This window comes from Lactuca saligna, chromosome 4, assembly GCF_052625555.1.
Source record: "Lactuca saligna cultivar CGN05327 chromosome 4, ASM5262555v1, whole genome shotgun sequence".
Lineage (NCBI taxonomy): Eukaryota > Viridiplantae > Streptophyta > Magnoliopsida > Asterales > Asteraceae > Lactuca > Lactuca saligna.
The window spans coordinates 262,994,639-263,015,211 of record NC_136420.1 but is presented as its reverse complement, the minus strand read 5'-3'; the positions used below and the strand labels follow the sequence as shown (position 1 = coordinate 263,015,211).

General features: G+C 36.6%; 1 protein-coding gene across 1 annotated transcript; it reads right to left on the bottom strand.

Moving 5' to 3' along the window:
- Nucleotides 1-5,948: 5,948 nt before the first annotated feature.
- Nucleotides 5,949-7,647, bottom strand: LOC145039113 (glucan endo-1,3-beta-glucosidase 8-like). The gene is made up of 2 exons (XM_078987233.1): nt 7,196-7,647; nt 5,949-7,098 (listed from the first exon to the last, which is right to left on the bottom strand). Exons 1-2 carry the CDS (start codon nt 7,531-7,533, stop codon nt 6,006-6,008), a joined length of 1,431 nt encoding a protein of 476 aa, XP_078843359.1. The 5' UTR covers nt 7,534-7,647; the 3' UTR covers nt 5,949-6,005.
- Nucleotides 7,648-20,573: the final 12,926 nt, after the last annotated feature.

Here is a 20,573-nt window from a genome sequence, read left to right as displayed (position 1 = left end):
TGCTTTTCAAATTTAAAAAGGACCAAAGTTGCAAAAATTTCCCAAATTGGGCCAAAAATGTAAAAATTGCGAAAAAGAGGGGTTATAACCGAGAAAACTGCAATTTCAAGGACTTAAGCTGTTTTATATAGAAAATATGCTGGAAAATACTTATTTCATTAATTTTTGGTATTAAAATGTCAAGAAAATTGATTTAAGGACCAAACCGAAAAGTTTTTAAATAAAGGGGTGAAAAGGGTAAATTTTACAAACAAGGAGGGACTGAAAACAGAAAATTCTCAAGGCTAGTTCAATACATGCAATTTTACCAAATGATGGTACCACGCCTATCGACGAAATACAATACATTACAATACCAAAAGTCGTTGTCAAACGAATTGGTTCGGTCTCGAACCAATAAAAATCCGAAACTACTAACACGACGACACTATGACATTACGACATTACGATTCATAACTAATAACGATTGGGAAGTCACTATACATGCGAGTGTGCACAGACGTCTACGCACCATCTTTGGGCCCCAAAAGTGTAAAATCTTGTTTGTTGAGCCTAACTAGCCCAATGACCTGATCTTAAGGCCCGAAGACCTCTCTCTTACGAAGTGTTGGGTTTTACCGATCCGACATAACGTAAAAGGACTTTCAATGGCAAACATGCTGCTGGTCCCCAAGGGTCCTTCAGTGCTGCTAGTAAAGTCTGTAACTCACGATTGCGGGTTGGGCTTCGGGCCCTTCGCAATTGCAATGGTCTTGAACGACGCGGGGAAATACCGAGGGTTTCGCACCTTCTCTTCTTCCCTCCGGTCGTGGGACTACACAAGTCCGGGAGGATTGAGTTGTGTGAAGGATTACGAGTGACGCCTAAGGGATCGCTTGTAAGGTTGTCGATTGGACGTTTTCATTAACGCACGTCACAACACTTCACCACCCACTGTATTCTCAATGCCTCCGGAGCTCAACGGTTTCCTCTAACGCAACGAAACAACAGTACACAAACTAAGTAAAGCAAAGTGATAGGAAAACGTCGGGTTTTCCTAGGGTTTTCAACAAGTACAATTATGAATTACCGGTCGAATTTCACAACTCTTACGCTTACATCTATAGAATTCAAACAAGCATACTCATGGATCATCACATATTTTTACACTATTCTATTTTTAGAAAATATCGGATTTTCTGATGGTTTTCAAACAATACATTGGATTTCAAACACTACTTATGAACTCACCAACATTTCATATGTTGACGTTTTCAAAATACTTGTATTCTCAGGTAACAGATAAGGTGAAGGATGATTTGTACTCTATGACGTTTTGCTGTGGTTTAAGTAGTATCAAACAGTTATTTTTTTGAGAATGTAATGTTTTGAACAATGTAATGAATGTAAACGCTACCAGTTGTATCATTCCAAATGTTGGTGATGTATAATGTTATGTTTCATGTATATGCATTGTGATGGTATTCAATGAGTCACGATAGCCCTCGGACGTTTCCGCCGTCTGGTTCGGGGGTGTGACAATGCTACAATCAAGTCAAGTACATCCCAATTATAGTTATGGGCTTAGACACCAAATCTAACAGTATCCCACTTGGATAAGTCTAATAACTATTACTGCCAATGCACCTTCAGGATCCGACTTAGCAATCATAAGCTTTCAAAAGTCGCTGTCGAACTCTGACCTAGTCAGTGACTCGTCCTTTAGATAAGGGATCATATATTCCAGCGTTCTTAATATATCTATGCGGACAAACACATGGAACATAGTCATACTTATTGTCCTGCAATTTGTTTCTCGATTTTCGATTCGTCTAACATAGAACATAACTGAACACATCAATTTAGTTCTGACCAGGCCCGACACATAGTCAAAACAGAATCATCAAGGGGCCCAAGATATCGCTTTTAATCCTCTTAGGATAAAAGGAACATACATTATATGCTTGTACTAACTAATCATTAAGTCATGCTCAACGATACATTTTATAACATCAAGTTATTGATGTGTTTTCGTATCATCAATGCACAACCAACTTGTAGTCAACAACTCATATATCTTAGTTTGAAGACTATATGATATTATCATCTCACAATCACTCGTGATAAATTCTATGAAGTGATTCAGGTGAGTGCAGGTTGATCCAATGCTCAAATCTTATTTCACAAGCACTCATGAATGGTGTAGCTGACTTTTGCTATGTCTATCACCTTAGACAATCTTACAAGCCAACTTATGACAGTCTTGCTTCATACCTACTTCCAAAGTATGATCGACTGTGGATAGTTTGAATAATCTTGTTATTCGGGAAGTCAAAACATGCAAAGTGAAACAAAAGGATAATATTAATCCTATATGGCCCCAAATCTTTTGAGTGTAAATAAAACACCTTTTATTTAATCACCATATTGATTACACATCATTCATTGCATATTGTTTCGATTTATCAACTAATACTTGAATTAAAACAATAGTTATCTCATTCTCCAAGCATGCATACCATGTTTACATACGGTCCTTACTTTGTGAAATAGATCAATTGTAAACATTTCCAATGATACTCATTTCATAATTCCAAATCCTTATCGTAAGTGTAAGAATACCAAGTTCTTGCCACTTATTGTAATTTGTTAGATTCTAAACTTATATGCAATGATCCTTTTATAATATGACTATGTACACAAGTCACAAAGACTTTGTCAATTACAAAATTTTCCAATGGAGATCGTTACAAGACAATTTCATAGATCTGAAGTCTCATATTCAAAGCACATTCCTTTGAACATCCTTCTTGCATAAAAGTTTCTAACCTACATATAGATTCTTAATATTCAACTCCCTATATGTAAACATTTCCATATTTTCCATATGAAAACTCATTGTTAATAGAATCCTGTCTATTCATAATATGTCAATATGGTCCATCCATTACTATACTACCAACTATCCATAATCAACCAATCTTTGGCGAAGCCTGGATTGTTCTTAGCAGTTGTTTAATAACTTTAGTCATATCTAATTCTGGTCCTTTTTCCCTCTTAATGTCCTAGGCATTTGGAAAATTAGAACGCATAAATATTATAGCATATGTAATCGATCCTTTACCCGAAGCATATGTAATACGATTCATAATGTCGTACACAAAGACATGACACTTCACTAGTCTTTTGCTATAATATTTCCATATATAGAATTTCCAATGTTGAAGCATTTCTGTAACTTTCGGACTCCCAGGTACATTATCTATTTATTTATTTTTAAAGACTATTGAGCAACTCGCTGAGTTAGTGCTACAACTCGTCGAGTAGAGTTACGTTGTGTCACATGGGATTAATAACCTACTCGACGAGTCATAGAGTTGACTCGCTAAGTAGACGCTGTGAAGTGAAACCCTAAATCCCCAGGTTTGGGGCCTATATAAGGACACTTATAGCCCCATTTGCGGCTCACCACCTGCTTAACCTTACTGTGTGAAACCCTAAACGAGTGTAGTGAGCTAAGAGAGTCTCCAAGCTAATCTTGAAGGATTTTAGTGCATCTTTGAGGAGAAAGAGGAGTTTGTTCAACAAGGAACAAGAAAGAGCTATTGGGGTTTAGACCATTTCGTCCAGAGCTTCAAGAGGAAGGTAACAAGCTTGAATCTTTCCCCTTTGTTTTGTTAGATCTCATGAGTTTGAGAAATTAGGGTTTTCATCACATTTTATTTGGGACTTCGATCATACTAAGTTATCAAGAGTTTAAACCTCAGATTTGGACCTTGTGAGGTCCCTAGAGCCTAAAGGTCCCAACTTTATTCATCCATGTGAGGAGTATGGTGTTTAACACCTTGTGAGAACATGTATTGGTAGATTGGAGCAAAACCACCGTGCATGAGCGTAAAGATCGAAGATTTACGTGACAATCGAGCCTTAGGATGCTAGATATAGTGTTTGGAGTGATAGATCTGCCTTAAAACGTCTGAATGAGAAATCATATCGAAGGGACTCGTCGAGTCCATGAAATAACTCGACGAGTCGGCTAGGGTTTGTCTTGATGAGTTGGACCATGTGATAGCTTGTCGAGTTAGGGGTTAACTCGACGAGCTAGACCTTCACGAGACTTCTGAGGAACAACTGGACTCGACGAGTCACATGAGTGCACTCAGCGGGTATAACTCCCGTGTTTCTGGGCTTGCCATTTTTAGTAATGTAATAGTCTAGGTTAACCTTTGTAACCCCAATTTGAAATAATAAGAACGTATTATTTGAGTATTATGTGTTTTTGTGCTTAATTGCTTAATTGTGTGATATGATTAATTAATAATAAAATGAGCGTCAAAATTTAAGTGTAAAATAAACTTGATATCATCGGATAATGTTGTATTAGTTGAAACGAGGTTTCCGAATATATATAGAATGCCCAAATCTGACTTCGTATGAGGAAGTTATGATTTTTTGAAGTTTCGACGTGGCAGTATGCAGCCCGAATACTCGATTTGAAATCGAGCGGTTTTTAGCCGAAACAATCTAAACGAGAATCGAAGATCTCGTTGTTAGTAGCGAAACGATGAAAAGTTAGGCGAGAACGGACGTCAGACGAAGAAGTTATGAATTTATAACGAAGTTTTTCTTTCCCGGCCTTTTAAAAATAAATAATAAAAATAAAAGTCAAAATTAGCTGACGGAGTCTAAATGAAAGTTGTAGAGTATGGTCTGACCTACGCGTGGATATAAAGAACATCGAAAACGGAACTCGTATGCGAAATTCACAACTGTTATAGGAAATCGGTTGTCCCTTGTGGAAAAAAAAAACTCTCCCAGGGAATTGGAGTAACATTGTCAATATCATCCCGGTTCTTAACAATTTAAACATTGAGTTTTCCCACATTTTCGATTTTCAGGTTGGAGACGAAGAATAGACCTTATTTCGGCTTGATGATTGGTCACGGAGCAGATCTTTGGCATGTAAATTACCTTCCCTTTATGTGCTTGACAAAAGGAAGGCTTGTTTTCTAGATGATAGATGGGTTGATGGTATTTTCTATTGGGCTTGGAAAAGGCAACCCAATACCTCGTGAGAGCTACGGATTTAGACAATATTGTTGGGCTTTTCAGCTTTGTGGTGTGTTTTAATGGTCCTGACACTTTGAAATCGAAGTTGTTAAAGGATGGTAAATTCAATGTGAAAGATCTTTAGGATTTTATTGATAGTAAGGTGATTGTTCCTTTGAGAAACCCCACAATTTGTCTCCATTTGGTTCCTCTTACGTGTATTGGTTTTGGTTGGAGGGCCTGTTTTGGTCGTATTCCCACGACGATTTCTCTTTCCAAGAGTGGGTTTAATATTTACTCGTCTTCTTGTCAAATGTGCTCTATCGATAGGGATGAGGCTGATCATATTCTTTTGAATTGTCCTGTTATGTTTGCTGATCTTGTTTGGATCTTTCACTAGTGTAGTATTCCTGTTAAGAGGTTTTCTTCAATCTTCGAGTTTGTGAGGTATGTGGCTTCTTGGGGTAATTGTGCTAAATAAAGGAAAATTCTTATTGCAATATGCTACAACGTCCTTGTGGTGTGGTTGGAAAGAGAGGAACAATGCTTGGTTTAACAAGACTCATACAACTTCTTCAATGTTCATGGATAATGCTATGTCTCCGGTTTTTTTATTGGTTGAAGCATAGGGTAATTTTGACGATTGTAAATAAGAGTTTTGGGCTTCCCTTTTGACATTTTCTAAGCTGTTGCTTGTTTGTTTCCGGACCTTTTCTTTTAGGTTGTGGCTTTTTATAAAATCTCAAAAAAAAAAAAAAAAAAGAAGATTATACTAAAACGAAAGGACCAAAAGAAAATGATTTAGCAAAATGCGTTACTCATCTAAACCTAAACCATTAATAGTGATAACTGGATGACATACATACAGAGGTCCTTAACCTTCGTTGCATTAAAACCTAACGCTGCAAAATTCTATCGCTATTCGCTACTTTCTGGAACAACTCTGAATCACCTATCTCTTACTAGTTATGAACCCTTCAGGATAACGCTAACAAGCTTAACAAACCAACAAGAACACTGGTTCCGGCGAGATTCTTCCCGGCAGCACTCATTATCTCTACCGGAAAAAGACACTCCTGCGTGGAGTAATTGCGGTTAGTGATCTTTGCCACCCCATTGAAATCACAAGCCTCAACACTCTGTTCATTCATCTGATAATACATATTGAATGCATACGATGCATTCATGCGTTCACTTAGTTTGTTGCATGATGATCCATATGAAAGACTTGTACAATCACCCGAACTGCAAGCGTAATCCAAGGTAGCCCTGACCTTGCTCATATTCTTCACATCGTCATTCAAAACACACCACTGGCGACTTAAATACGTTACGTTTTTTGCACCCACCGGCATCTTTTCGTTGCCTTGGCCGGAGAAATCAATAGGGAATTTTGGTTGACCGTCATACCGGAAAATCCCCCAGTGACGTTCGAAGTATCCCGGAGCAACACTCTTTTGATTCTCATCGGTTAAACTGAAAAGATAAACTTCGATGTATCCTGGGTGAAGTGGGGTTCCTTTGTTAGACGCTAACTTTTTCAGTAATCCATTATAGAATCTTCTTGCCATTTTTGCATTGGCATGTTGGTTGCCATCTGTCGGCCACCCGATTTCTCCGACGATGATTTTAACCTTGTTTGCTCCGGCCTTCTTCAGGGAATATGTGAGGGTATCGAGGTTGGCATCCAACATGTTCGTGTACTGAATGTTTCTGTCTTGAACACCTTGTCCACCTCCGTCGAAGAAAGCAAATTCAATGGGAAAATCTTCGTTTTCATAAAGACTAAGGAAAGGGTATATATTAACAATGAAAGGACAGTTGTTTTCGTCAAGAAACCTTGAGATTTTGACCATTAAATCTCTGATTTCTGGTCGGAAATTTCCCGCCGATGGGCCTGCTGTACCGGAGTTGTATACGTCAGCATTTTGTGGGATTGTGGCTTTGATTTTGTTACCTAGCCCAGCTTCATTGAGTGCTTTTTGTACGTTTTTTAGAGCTGGGAATATGGTCTTCTCGTATTCTCCTTTGTAAGCTTTCAAGAATGGTTCGTTTCCAACGGCTATATACCTATACATATTAATTATTCATTCGATCAACTTTTATCATATTATACATGAGTGCAGACATATATACGTAAATATAATTGCATAAAAGTGATTTGTACTTGATTTTAACACCTCCATGATCACGCAAATGATCGCTAACATTTTCTTTGACATAATCTTGGACAGCATCGTAATCCTTACTAAATTTTTTGAGATTGAGGTTAGGGATCCCAAGCATGACTTCGATCCCCGTTCCAGCAAACTGATGAACAGTCCAATGATCCGAATCAAAAAGCTTCACCTTGTTAATCTTATTGTCTTTGAGCATCTGGACGACATATTTAGGATCCAAAGGTGTTGATGTCTGCGTACCCCAATTCACGCCTAGACCATTGACACATGTACCGGTTAAAAGCGCAGAATAACATACACATAATATGACCATGGCTGGAGCCATGGTTCTAGAGAGTGGATCAATTTTTGTACGATGGGTGCACCAAATGATAGATTTGCAACCTTCGAATATGTGAATCGTGGATCACAGAAAAGGGTTGGAGACAATTGTTTGATTGAATTGAGGATGATCGTAAGTTTTTCTTAATTTGCGTAGTTCATCTGGTGTTGAACGAATGATTTGTTTCATTTTCCATTTATAGATTTATGGTAGTTCTTTGAAAATTTATCTGATGTACTCTTGGTAAGATTATGAAGTATGAACTCCCCTTAAAAGAAAAGAAAATATGCCCTTTCAATTTAGGTCAAAACCCAGTAAATTTATACATAATTCAATCATTTCGTCAAGTGTTAGTAATATTAGCCTGCCATTACGTTTATGGGAAAACGAAGTCGTAATAATTTAAAAACACTAACGATTGTGTTGTGTTTCGTTTTTTACGGCGGTGAGTTTACCTATTTAAATGACATGATATAATAGAAAGAAAAAAGATATTAGTTGCGGTTTCAAGAGTCAGGTGGTATAAGCAAAAAATAAAATTAAACTTCTTATACAAGGTCTTGATATATTTTAACAATTGTATCATTACTAAAACTCTTTAAAACCATACCCAATCTCAAAAAACTGGTTAAAAATCAGACCGTTTAAAAAAAAAACTATTTCTATTAAAATCGACATTTGTACATATCTACTTTGGATAGATTATTTATTTAGGCTATTAAAATATAAAATATGATCTTTAAAAATCCTAACTTATTCATATGTTTTGTTTCCAAAAAAAAAATAGTTGTCTAAATTTTATTAAGATCTATCTCTTATTAAAATAAATAATAAGGTAGGTCAAGTGACCTACTTTAATGATACATAAACTCTCCCATGGTTTTCATTTTTTTTTTTTTTTTTTTTTAGTTTAGTTTACCGTAAACAGCTAAACAACGTAGAAAGTTAGAAATTGAAATTGCTTTTATCTTAAGTTATTTATCCGATTTTTTATTTTAATAATACTTATTTTTCTAATTAATTAAATAAGATGCCAATGGCTAACTCTAGGAAGAAACAAGAATAATCACAAACACAAAGACATCTTTTATGTATGTGGTTTGGTAAGTATGTCCTACGTCCACAGACAGAATTTTTTTTTTTTATTTATTTTAATTCACAAGTTTGAAAACCATATTATAACGCTATATTCTATCCTATAAATCCTTGCTATTAGTTGTTATATATAGGCAAAGTACAATGTAAACCCTAGCTAAAATCGGGTTGAGCCTCCATTTTGCCAGCTAATGGTAGGCAAGCCAACTACTGATAAGATATTTAATGATAAGCTAGCTATTGATCAGTTAGCTTAAGTCACATTTAACAATATTCACATTGATTTGAATAATACACCAAATTACAAAAACCAAGAACTTACTGCTCTCTCTTGCCAATTCACCCTATAGCGACTTAACTCCTTTGAACATCTACTAAATCCAAGCAAATATTAACATCTACTAAGTCGAATCAAATATTGGACTTCTCTGTAGGCCACAGTTTTTTAAAAATATCATTTAGGCTCTCCTTGTTTTTTTAATATAAAACCATTGATCTTCTAAAGTATCTCTAATGAAATTTTGTCGTACATCAATATGTTTCGTCTTTTTGTGATAGACAAGATTCTTTGCAAGACACAAAAGTTTATGATTGTCATAAAACACGAATGGTTTTCCACTTTCAAACTAAGACTTTGAACGAGACCGTGTAACCCTATGCACTCCTTTATTCCTTCTAGCATAGATAGATACTCGACTTCATTTGTAGATAAGGCAACAATGAGTTACAACGTTGACTTCCAACTTATAGCACACCCATATAACACAGTTAAAGGTGTAACACATCATTGATCTTATTTCCACCAAATCACCACCAAGTCATTCTTTCGTATATCTAGTTAAGTAATTATTTCGTATATTAGCGCCATATAGCAGAAAAATATTAGTTGTACCCTTCAAGTATCACATTATCTACTTAACCGTTTCCTAGTGAGCTTTACCAATATTGCTCATAAACCTGCTTACCATACTAAGTGCATGATTCGGATCATGCCTAGTACATGCCATCCTATACATGAGATTTCTAGCAACACTATGGAACCGTTCTCATGTAATCTCTTTCTTCAACCATTATAGGTATAATGCTTCAACTAAATTTAAGTGTGTTGCCAAAGGAGTTCTAACAAGTTTCGAATGATCAATATGGAACGATTGCAAGACTTTCTCAATGTATCCTTGTTGAGAACTGTATAACAATCATGGTCTTCTAGCCTGCTGAATCTCCATCCTGAATATCTTCTTTGCAGATCATTCATCTCAATTCACTTTCCATAGCACCTTCAAGTCATTAATTTCAACCATATTCTTAGCTAGATTGAGCATATCCTCCATTTATATCAACATATTGTTGGGTTTTATTCAAAATTGTTTTTCCTAAAAACGCTAATAACGGAAAGGAAAGCTTATAAAATAGACTAAACTTAAAACTCATTTTAACCACCAATGATCATTTTGCAATCATGGAAAGATTAAATCAACCATAGAAGTGAAAGTGTTACAACCTTTGATGTAACATCCTGTTTCGAGAAGTTCTTGTTTCAAGATTTTGGACAATAAATAGATCAAATGAAGGCCTTACGACTCAAGAAACTGGGTTTGTATAACTAACTACAACGAAGATGTCAGGAAGAATGGCTAAGTGGTATGTACAACTAAGTACTCATGACATAATACATGAGAAAACCTTAGATGTAAAGAAGAATGGATAAGTGGTATGTACAACTAGGTACTCACGACATAAGATATGAGCTAACATCTACAATAAAATCATAAGCATTAGCAGATTTTGTAGTTGATTGTGGTCCGGATCTTCAACCCGAAGTCGAAAAGGAAGTTCAGTGGCTTCAAGATATAGAAGAAACAAAGAAATGGACTCTCTTTATACATAAAGCTTCTAATTCTAAGGGATCAGATCTGGAACCCCATGCGGTGAGTTGTTGATTTTCAAGCAACTAACAATAAGGCAGAATACGATGCATTGATCTTGGGTTTACAAATCATTCAAGATCTTAGGATCAAAAGCCTTTAGGTACATACACATTCATTGCTATTTACTAACTAATTTAATGGAGAATATGCATTGAAAAATGAAAAACTAGCTTCATACCTTGAGACAGTATAGAACTTGGCATCGAAGTTCCAAGATTTTGACATAAGACAGATACCTAGGGAAGATAATAGTAAAGCAAATACACTAGCCAATTGTAACACCCCATTTTAAGAAGAATAATTAAAATAATAAATTCGGGACCCCGAGGAGTAATTTTATTATTATTTTAAATTATTATAGCCCAAAACAAATAATAATTACTGGGATGTTAGCTTCAGGGGTTAAAGTGTAATTAAGTGGCTTATTTTGAAAAGGTTTTGGTAGGAGGAGGGGCTATTTGGAATCATTTGGACCTAATATAAAAGAAATTATGGAAGCGAGGGTTAAAAGGTAAATATCGGATTTGCTTTGTAAGGATTTTAGAAAGTTGGGTAGGAATGGTAACTTCTGGACTAAATTTGAAAGATGAAGGACAAGGAGGGACCATTTACGACATTATGAGAATTAGTTTAAGGGTTCAGGTATTTAACCCTTCATTTCCGTCACCCTTAAAAACCTAAACCGAAATGATACAGCCGTCACTTCTTCTTATGCCTCCCTAACCTCTACATCGGCCGCCACCCCTCCACTTCCTCTTCTTTACTTCCGGTAGCCGCCAACCTTCGTCGTTACCTTGAACCATCGAACGAATTCTGCCACAACTTCGGCGATGGGATGGAGGCTCGATTCGTGGCTTCTGCCATTGCTTTCTCTACCGCTATTCCTTCCCCTCCTATTTCTTCTATGTAACTGGTGACCGGTGTCCGCTACCGTATGGAGGCTGCTCAACATCGCTGATGTTCCGTCTGCCACATACCACCGAGAAACGGTGGCTAGGTTGTGGTTTGTGATGCAGTTGCGTATGTGTGCATGTTGCTTTCAGTCGACTGAAGATCGTAGAGAACCACCATGGCCGCCGACCATGGTGGCTGTCGGAGATAACGAAGCTATTGCCGCCACTATTGCCGTTTTCTTGTACTGCCGCCTTCTCCACCAACCTCAGTGCATGTTGGGTTTACTTTCCGGGCATTAGGGGCGGGTGTGTGTGTAATGGGTGTGTGTTCCAGCGTGTCTCGCAAGCTTGGGTGTCTCGGGTTGTTGCTGCCGGAGAAAAGTCAGGGAAAAACCACCATGGCCGGCTGCCGCCTCAAGACTGCCATGGAGGGTGTGTATGTGTGTGTATTATTAGTAAGAGTGTGTGTTTTTGGATGGTATTGTAATTGAAACAAATGGAATAATGAAAGGCAATTCCACTACCTTAGGGTGGCGGCTGCTGCCTCCTGCCACCACCAGCCGCCGCGTCGGGTGGCGGTGTGCTTGCCTTGTGAGTTGACTCGAGTGGGGATACTTGAAACCCTAATGGGCCTTGTTAGCCTAATGGGCCTAATGAAGTCAAATGGGCTTAGTGAAAATCCTAATGAGTCTAATGGACTCTAATTGACCCAATAAAACTCTAATGAGCTTAATAACATTCTAGTGGGCTTGATAGGCCCAATAAATCCCTAAATAACCTAAAAATCCAACAAATTAATAAATGGGATAATATTTGGGTTGGAAACACTAAGTAGAGTTTGGAAAACCCTAATGCCAATAAAATCCTAATTTTGAGAATCATTGGAACACTCACACGGGAATTATTTAATAACCTAAAATAATAATTAATAATCATTTGCAACTAGCTTAAGGAAATAATGGACTTAATGGATTAAGTCCTTAATGGATTAAGTCCTTAATGGGTTAAGTAAGAAACACTTAACTCTAATCATCATTTCATGTGAAAGCCCTAATCTCACTCGGGCCTTGAATTGGGACTTCCTATCGGGCTTTTGCGATTGGACTATTGGTGGGCCATCCAAGAACAAGTTAATGGACCAAAGTAATTAGATGGGCTTTAGGATAAGGCGCATGTGAGGACTTGGGCCTAATTTGGAAAATTGGGTCATAAATGAGCCATAACTGGACCTTTATGATTATGTGATAATGGGCCATGGGAATTGGATTGGAATAATTGGATGGGCCTTAGGGAAAGACTATGTAGTGGTCTAGGCCCAATTTGGAAAATTGGGCCATATGTTGGGCTTTGACCCATGATTTGACCTTTGGGCTTTTATAGTGTGAGTTGAACCTTTAGATTGTAACCCAATTATTAATTGGGTATTGTTTGATGTTGACAGTGCAGGAATCTGTCAACCAGCAGCTGGAGTTGTATCTGCGGGACTTCAGTAGTGCCAGGTGAGTTATCCTCACTATACTAAGGGGTCTAAGGCACCAATGCCGACTCATTGGATGTATTATCCTAGCAGTGTTAGATGTTGATCATGAGTTAGTATTGCATGCTAGTGATGTATGCTAGTTGATATGCTAGTTTGGTAGGTCTGTAGGACTACCTGTGATATTGTCTGATTTCCTGTATGTGTATTTATCTATTACATGCCGACATGTTATGTGGGATGGGTTGAGGTTGTATTGCTCCATGCGGTAGCCAACAAACCCTAGAGTATTCCAGATATGAGCTGAGGGCCCGGTAGGCATTCCAGACTCATACTGAGGACTTGGGAGCATTCCAAATACGAGCTGAGGGCCCGGTAGGCATTCCAGACTCGTACTAAGGGCTCGATGGTATTCTAGATATGAGCTGAGGGCCCGATAGGCATTCCAGACTCGTACTGAAGGCCCAGGGGGTAATCCAGCTTGTAAAGTTGTGGACCCATTGCATTCTGTTCAGTTGTTATGATATGTTATTTGTTCATGTATTATTGGACTGTATGTGTATCGGTATTTTGGGGGTAACTCACTAAGCCTTTGAGCTTACATTTATTGATTATGGTTTCAGGTACAGTAGATGACCGCAGGAAGGCAAAGGCGTGATCGTACAACTCCTCATTTTCATGGAATCTATGATTTGATTATGGGGATACTTTGATGTTTAAACTATTTTGAAACCAAACTATAATAACTTAACGGTTCTTAAATGTATTAAAAAGTTTTAAATTGGCTTCAATTTTATGGGTGTTACACCAATCTTGGTTCAACATTTAAGATCCATCCAAACTCCAAAATCCCTACATCTTACGTCATTAAACCAACAATAGAAGACATCCAAGAAGACGCGTTGCTTGTCCAAGATCTTTGAACCCATGATCTCAGTCCTTCAATATTTATAAGATGGATCCATTCCTAAAAATGAAAAATGCACAAGGACCTTCAAAATCAAATCTTTCAGGTTCAATATAATTGAAAATATATTGTTTAGAAAATCTACAGTAGGTCCATATTTTAGGTGTCTTGAAGATAATAAATCCCAGATCATCCTCAAATAAATTCTTAAAGGATAATGTGGAAATCATACCAGGGATTGGGCACTCTTCTCTAAGATATTGAGGACATGATACTATTGGAAAATAATGAGGAATGATGCAATGGAGTATGCTAAAACATGTGATGCATGCTAAAGACATAACAATACCTTACACCAGCTACTAAACCTCTACACCCATTAGTATATCTTTGGCCATTCATGAAATGGGGCACAGATATCATTGGCAAAGTTCTTATGAAACCAGGTGGTAAAGATAGAAGAAACTAATGTCTTTCATCAAATGCAACATACTGATTATGTTTGGCATTCCACCTGAAATTATATGTGATAACAGATCTCAGTTTATAGGTAAGAGAACACAAAACATCTGTGTAAGTTGGGAAATCAAGATGATCACTTCTACACTTGTCTACCCTCAATCAAATGGTCAAGATGAGTCAAGAAAGAAGATCATAATAAATAACCTAAATAAAAGATTCATAGAAAGAAGAGGAACATGGGCTGAAGATCTACCCTTGGTATTTTGGGAAGATAGGACCACAACCAAGAATTCCACAGGACAAACACCATATACTTAGGTATTTGGAACTAAGTTTGTGATTCTACCGGAAGTTATGATTCTCACAGCTAGACAAGAATCCACAACCAAAAGGAAAATGGAAAGATCCTAGCTAAAGATCTTGACACAGTAGATGAGTTTAGGGATCATGTCAAGATTTAGATAGCTACATACCAGAAAATAATTGCAAAATCTTACAATAATAATACCAGAATTAGAAGATTCCAGATAGGGGATCTTGTCCTTCAAAAAGTATTCCAAAATACAGCTAAACATAGTGCAAAGAAACTTGCTCCAAAATGGGAAGGTCCTTACCTTATAGATTTAAGGGCTGGAAAGGGGGCATATTGGTTCTCCACCCTATACGTTCACCGGCTACCAATATCTTGGAATACTATACATTTTAAAAACTATTTTATCTATATCCAAGATCTTGATCTAAGATACTCAGGTATGTCTTCCGTCCTTATTTCAATTATCAATTATACATTATAATTCTTGATATCGACTTAAGCATCGGAGGGGTGTTACCCAAGCTAAGACCCACCCTTCACTCAAGATCTTTGTTTTGCAGACATTGAAGATCTTGACCAATATTTTAGGGGCTGATCACCCCTCCTAAGATCCAAGGTATGCAAGATACCTTGTAAGGTTTAAAGACTGACATCTTTCTACGAGATTAGGTTTAAACACCTCGCTTGGACGCAATAGTAAAAGAAATGGGGATCGACATACACTTTAGTAACCAACAACCTCCATATTACTAACTATTTTCTAGAACTTAAGCAAAATTCAATGGAATGAAACAGGGGTATGATACAACTGAGATCTTATACCCAAACATTTAACATTAACATGTTAAACTTAAGCCAAGGGAATATCCCAAGGATGTGGAATATCCCAAGGGAACAATCATCAGATGAGGTTATCCACAGATTTTCAACATTTATATGTTGTCAATTGGTGAGAACATGGTCATGTTCAATATGACACATATATCCAGATCTAAGATCAAAACCAAAGATTTAAACCAATGGGGGCATCCTAAGATATTAAACAAAGCGTTATCTATCCAAGATAATATCCCAAGATGTAATCTCAAGATAACAAACAAAGTTATTATAACTCAAGATATCATCCTAAGATCCTAGATATAAGGTACACGATTCTTATAACATCTCTAAGTTCCAAGATTGATTTTACTTATTACCTCCCTTGAACTTATCATATGCTCATAGACCTGATGATTACTCTTTCAAAGTGTGACATTTTAAGCTAAAATTTGTTACTCAAATCTTTCATATTGCATCAAAATTATTTTTATTTTTGAACACATTTCTATCAAAATATATTTTCTCTTTAAAACTAAGATATGAAGATAAAAATGTATTTTAAACATAAATCCTTTTACCCCACATTTCCAATTTAGGATCTTTCATTCAAGCCTATCTCGAACTCATAAGTGTTTTACTCCTAAAAATATATTTTTTATTTAAAAAAACCCTTTTTCAAAGGAAAAGTTAGGGAGCCAATCCACTATTTTAAAAATGTTTTCATGCATACAAAAACTTTGCTAAGAAAATTATTTTAACTGCCCATCACTTTCCAAAAGAGAAAGTGTTCCATGTATCCAAAAACATACCAACCCTAATCAAACTATTAAATCCCAAATATTGTCTTAAAGCATAACCCAAAGATAATTGTCTAAACAACCAAGCAAAGAAAAAGAAACACTTCAAGGAGCTATGTCTTTACCTTTCTTTGGACCCTCACTATCTTGGTCCTCAACACTCCCTTCGCCAACCTTCTCACTTTCATGTTCCTCACCCTTAAACCTCCTCAACGCTTTCTCTTAGTTGGTATGTCCTAATATTCAACCCTATTCTTCTCAACATCCTCTGCTATTTTTAATCTAGCCTCCAAAATCAACACTGTCATGAATTTTTTCACCAAGTTGATCCTTCAAGTCATCCCATTCCTCTACCATTCTCTTTAATTCCTATCTCTTGACAACCTAGTCCTTCACCTTCAAAGCAAGCTCATTTTCATTGTTTCTTGGTAACTTCAAGTTCCTTTTTAAATTCGTCAACACCCTTTAGCATTAAGGTAGTAGCCTGTAACCCAAACAATTATGTTACGAAAACATCATTGAGATACAAAAGAAGAAAGAACATGAAACTTATAGATTGAACCGACATGACTACTTTCTATTTGAACTTGAAAGGATGTGCCCGTAGAACACTTCTTAACCCACCTCCAAAGTAAATTTCCAGTTCCGGGGATCATGATTTTTTGCATTTCTTTCCAATTTCCTTGCACCTGAACGATTTTCCTTGCTCATGATCGCAAAACAATGTTATCAAACAATATAGGAATAAATCAAGTAGAAATATCTTGCGACATAACTGTAGACATGATTGATTTTGAGTTCTCTATCACAATGGATAAGTTGAAGTTTCCTTAAAGTCAAGCCTCTACCAGTCCAAAGCTTCTTTTCTCCACTAAAAGCCTCAGAAAATTTTGGACGTTCTCTTCAGTATCCTCTTGAGGAGGAAAAATCTTTTCATACTCCGAGACTGTCCAAGGGAAAAAGAAGAGAATCAAAGTTATTCAAATAACACAAAATAAAAATACCCAAAATACATGATCCCTATCCTCATTTAGCTAATCTTGGGAAAGAAGGTCTTTCTAAGGGAACTATCATTGATGAAGAAATGATTCGTCAGAGAACTTTCTAAGACAAAATGAGGACTACCAATCTTCACTTTGAGATAAATTTGAAATAACCAAAACATTGGATCTTATATAAACTCTCTATATAGCCCAAGATTCAAACCCTCAGTTTCATTAAGTTGATGAATCCAAAATAGAATACGCCAAACGACTGACATGAATTGGGCATAAGAGAGTTTGGTAACATGAAAGAACTCAAAAGTCAATAGAGGAAAAGGAAAGGATAGACCAATGGAGAAAGGAAACTCGTAAAAGAAAAACCAAGATGGAGAAAGATAATTTTCCCTTAATTTTGGCCCAAGAACCTTAAAGATTGTACCTTGAGGAAACTTACCTGACGATCGAAGCACATCGATGTCAAAATTTGAAAAGCTGCTTACTTTTCTTTTGTTCTCAGGAAACAAACCTAAATCTATGAAATCCATGACAACATGTTTCTCTGATCTAGCCCTAGCTCGAACGAGTCTTTTTCCCATGATCAAACAAACAAGAATAATACAATAATGGAAAAGTAAGAAATGACCTAAGTAGAAAATCCTGATGATCGTAGAGTAACCGGAGGAAGAAAGCAATGGAGTGAGTTTATAAGAGTATATTCAAGCAAAAATCTCGGCCATTCAAAATTCAAACTTCCCAGGATAATCGATGTATAAGATTGACCCTATAAACATGGGCCACATCACATTAGTGTGATCCATTTTCAAACTCTAGAAATCTTCACTCACCATGATGTTGGATTGAAGATTTTTAGGGGCAATTTTGTGGGTAGAAATGTTGACTTATCATTTATATCTTGAACTTGAACTAACATCCTGAGCAAGCCAAGATCATGTATTTATCCGGTATCTGTTGGGTTTTAAGTACTATAACACTCCTATGGCGCACATACTACCCTAATGCTTTTGATCTAAGGTTTCTCTAGTTATACATGCAACAAAAATAATCCAAAGAATAAAACCTATCTAGCATACAAATTTGGTACTTGAATCATAAAACTAGTTAGAAGAATACCTCTTATTTGTAGCTTGTAGTTGTTGGCCTTTCAAGAGCTTAGCGCCTCAAGTGTGATGCCTTAAACAACTTACAAACACCATGAAAAAATGGAGGACTTTGAGAGAGAGAGGCTAGAACCACCAAAATCGGCTAGGGTTCTCTTAGAACCCTTGGGGTGGTGAATTTGGAGCTAAGGGGTTACTTTTATAGTGTGGAATTCCTAGGGTTTCAACTTATAAACCCTAATTCATTCCTTGCAACTTTAATCCAATAATACATATGATAAGCCTTATGGACTAACACTTCATGGACTCTCACATAAACTTAGTTCATCACTAATTAATCATGGATCATTAGCCCAAACTATATGTATTATTGATTTACTTAATCAGTCCCCTTAATTTAATTAATCTCTTTTGATCACTAAATTAATTTCAAATTTATTATTGACCAATATTAATTAAATAATATGATTTCTCAATTAATATATTATACTTATAATATATTAATAAATCTCTTTCTTAAATATCCATCTTGTCAAATTGTTCTGGTGAAGGCAACGCGAAATGGACCATGCTACTCTCGAGTCAAGTACATACCAGATATAGTAATGGGCTTAGATACATAATCCAACATTCTTCCACTTGGATAAGTCTAATAACTATAACTACAAGTACGTCTTCAAAACCCAACAAGCGATCGTAGCTCTCAAAAACCGCTGTCGAACTCTGACCTAGTCAATGACACATCCATTAGATAAGGGATCATATATTCCTCCATTCTAGATATCGTATGTACATGAGATATGGATTATAATCATTCTCTTTGTCCATGTGTTGTTTCCCAATTTCCGATTTATGACGACCGACTAATTGAACAAATCAAATCAGTCTAGGCTTAGCGAAGCGCTTAGGGTGTCATCACTAAATCATCGAGGAGCCCACATATATCGCTGTTATCCCTTTTAGGGTAAAAGGAACGGATAAACTTCGACTCATATGCTTGCTCTATTTACTCATCAAATCACACACAACAATACATTTTATAACACCAAGTTACTGGTGCGTTTACCCATCATCAATGTGCAGCCGACTTGCAAACTAAAACTCATATGTATCTGTTTCAAGAATATAAGATATTATCACCTCATAGTCACTCGTGATAAAATCCATGAAATGATTTAGATGAGCGTGTGTTTCATCCAATACTCAAATCTTATTACAAGAGTACTCATGAATACTGCAACAAACTTGTGCTATGTCTAACATTAAGACAATCTACAGATGGATTCATGACAGTCTTTGAGCATTCTAACACTTCCTAAGTGTACATGCAACCCTAATAACCTTGGATCTATGTTTGTCTAATTATCATGCAAAGTTGATTTCCAAGGCTGTGATCCTATCTAGCATACATGGGGAAACAATTTTAACTTGAATAAAAGATAGAACTACATACCTTGTTGTTGATTTTGATCCTTGAAACCTTGTGAGCCTAGCACCCCAAGTGTGATGCCTCAAATGCTTCCTACAACACCAAATTCTATGGAGTAAACTTGGAGAGAAAGTATAATACTCTAAAAATCGGCTCTAGCCATCTTGTTTCTTAGTGTCACCGATTTTGGGGAGAAACACATTGCTTATATAGTGTGTTGACACATCTAGGGTTACACCATGTAAACCCTAATGTGTCATGACTCTTCATTTCCATGACCCATGGGTTTGTAACTCCCATGGAGCCTCCATGGACCATCCAATGGGTTTAACCCAAACTGATTATACATGGAGCCTCTTAGCCCACTATACAAGATATGGATGATTTATATAATCAACCCATATATTTAATTAGTTATCTTTTGATCACTTAATTAATTCTAGATTAATTCTTGATCAAACTAATTAAATAATATTATTAATATATTAGAACTTATAATATATTAATAAACCACAAGTGTTATTTCTCTCATTTAGTCTATCCAATTGCATGGTGCCATGCAACCCAAATGGACCATGCCGAGTCGGGTCAAGTACATGCCATAAATAGTTATGGACTTAGACACCTTATCCAACAGTCTCTCACTTGGATAAGTCTAATAACTATAACTGCAAGTATGACTTTAGGAACCGATCGGCAATCGTAGCTCTTTTCAAGGTTTCTCAGAATTGAGAAGATGATGGTACGCCATTTCAGATAAGGGATCATATAATCCTCTGTTCTTAGATATTAGCCGGACAAACACATGGAACATAGTCTTGC

Excerpts from the sequence above, each read along its gene's own strand:
- LOC145039113 (XM_078987233.1), bottom strand. The coding sequence starts at position 7,533 with ATGGCTCCAGCCATGGTCATATTATGTGTATGTTATTCTGCGCTTTTA. Across the intron at positions 7,099-7,195 it reads CATGGAGGTGTTAAAATCAA|GTATATAGCCGTTGGAAACG; the intron begins GTACAAATCACT and ends TAATATGTATAG.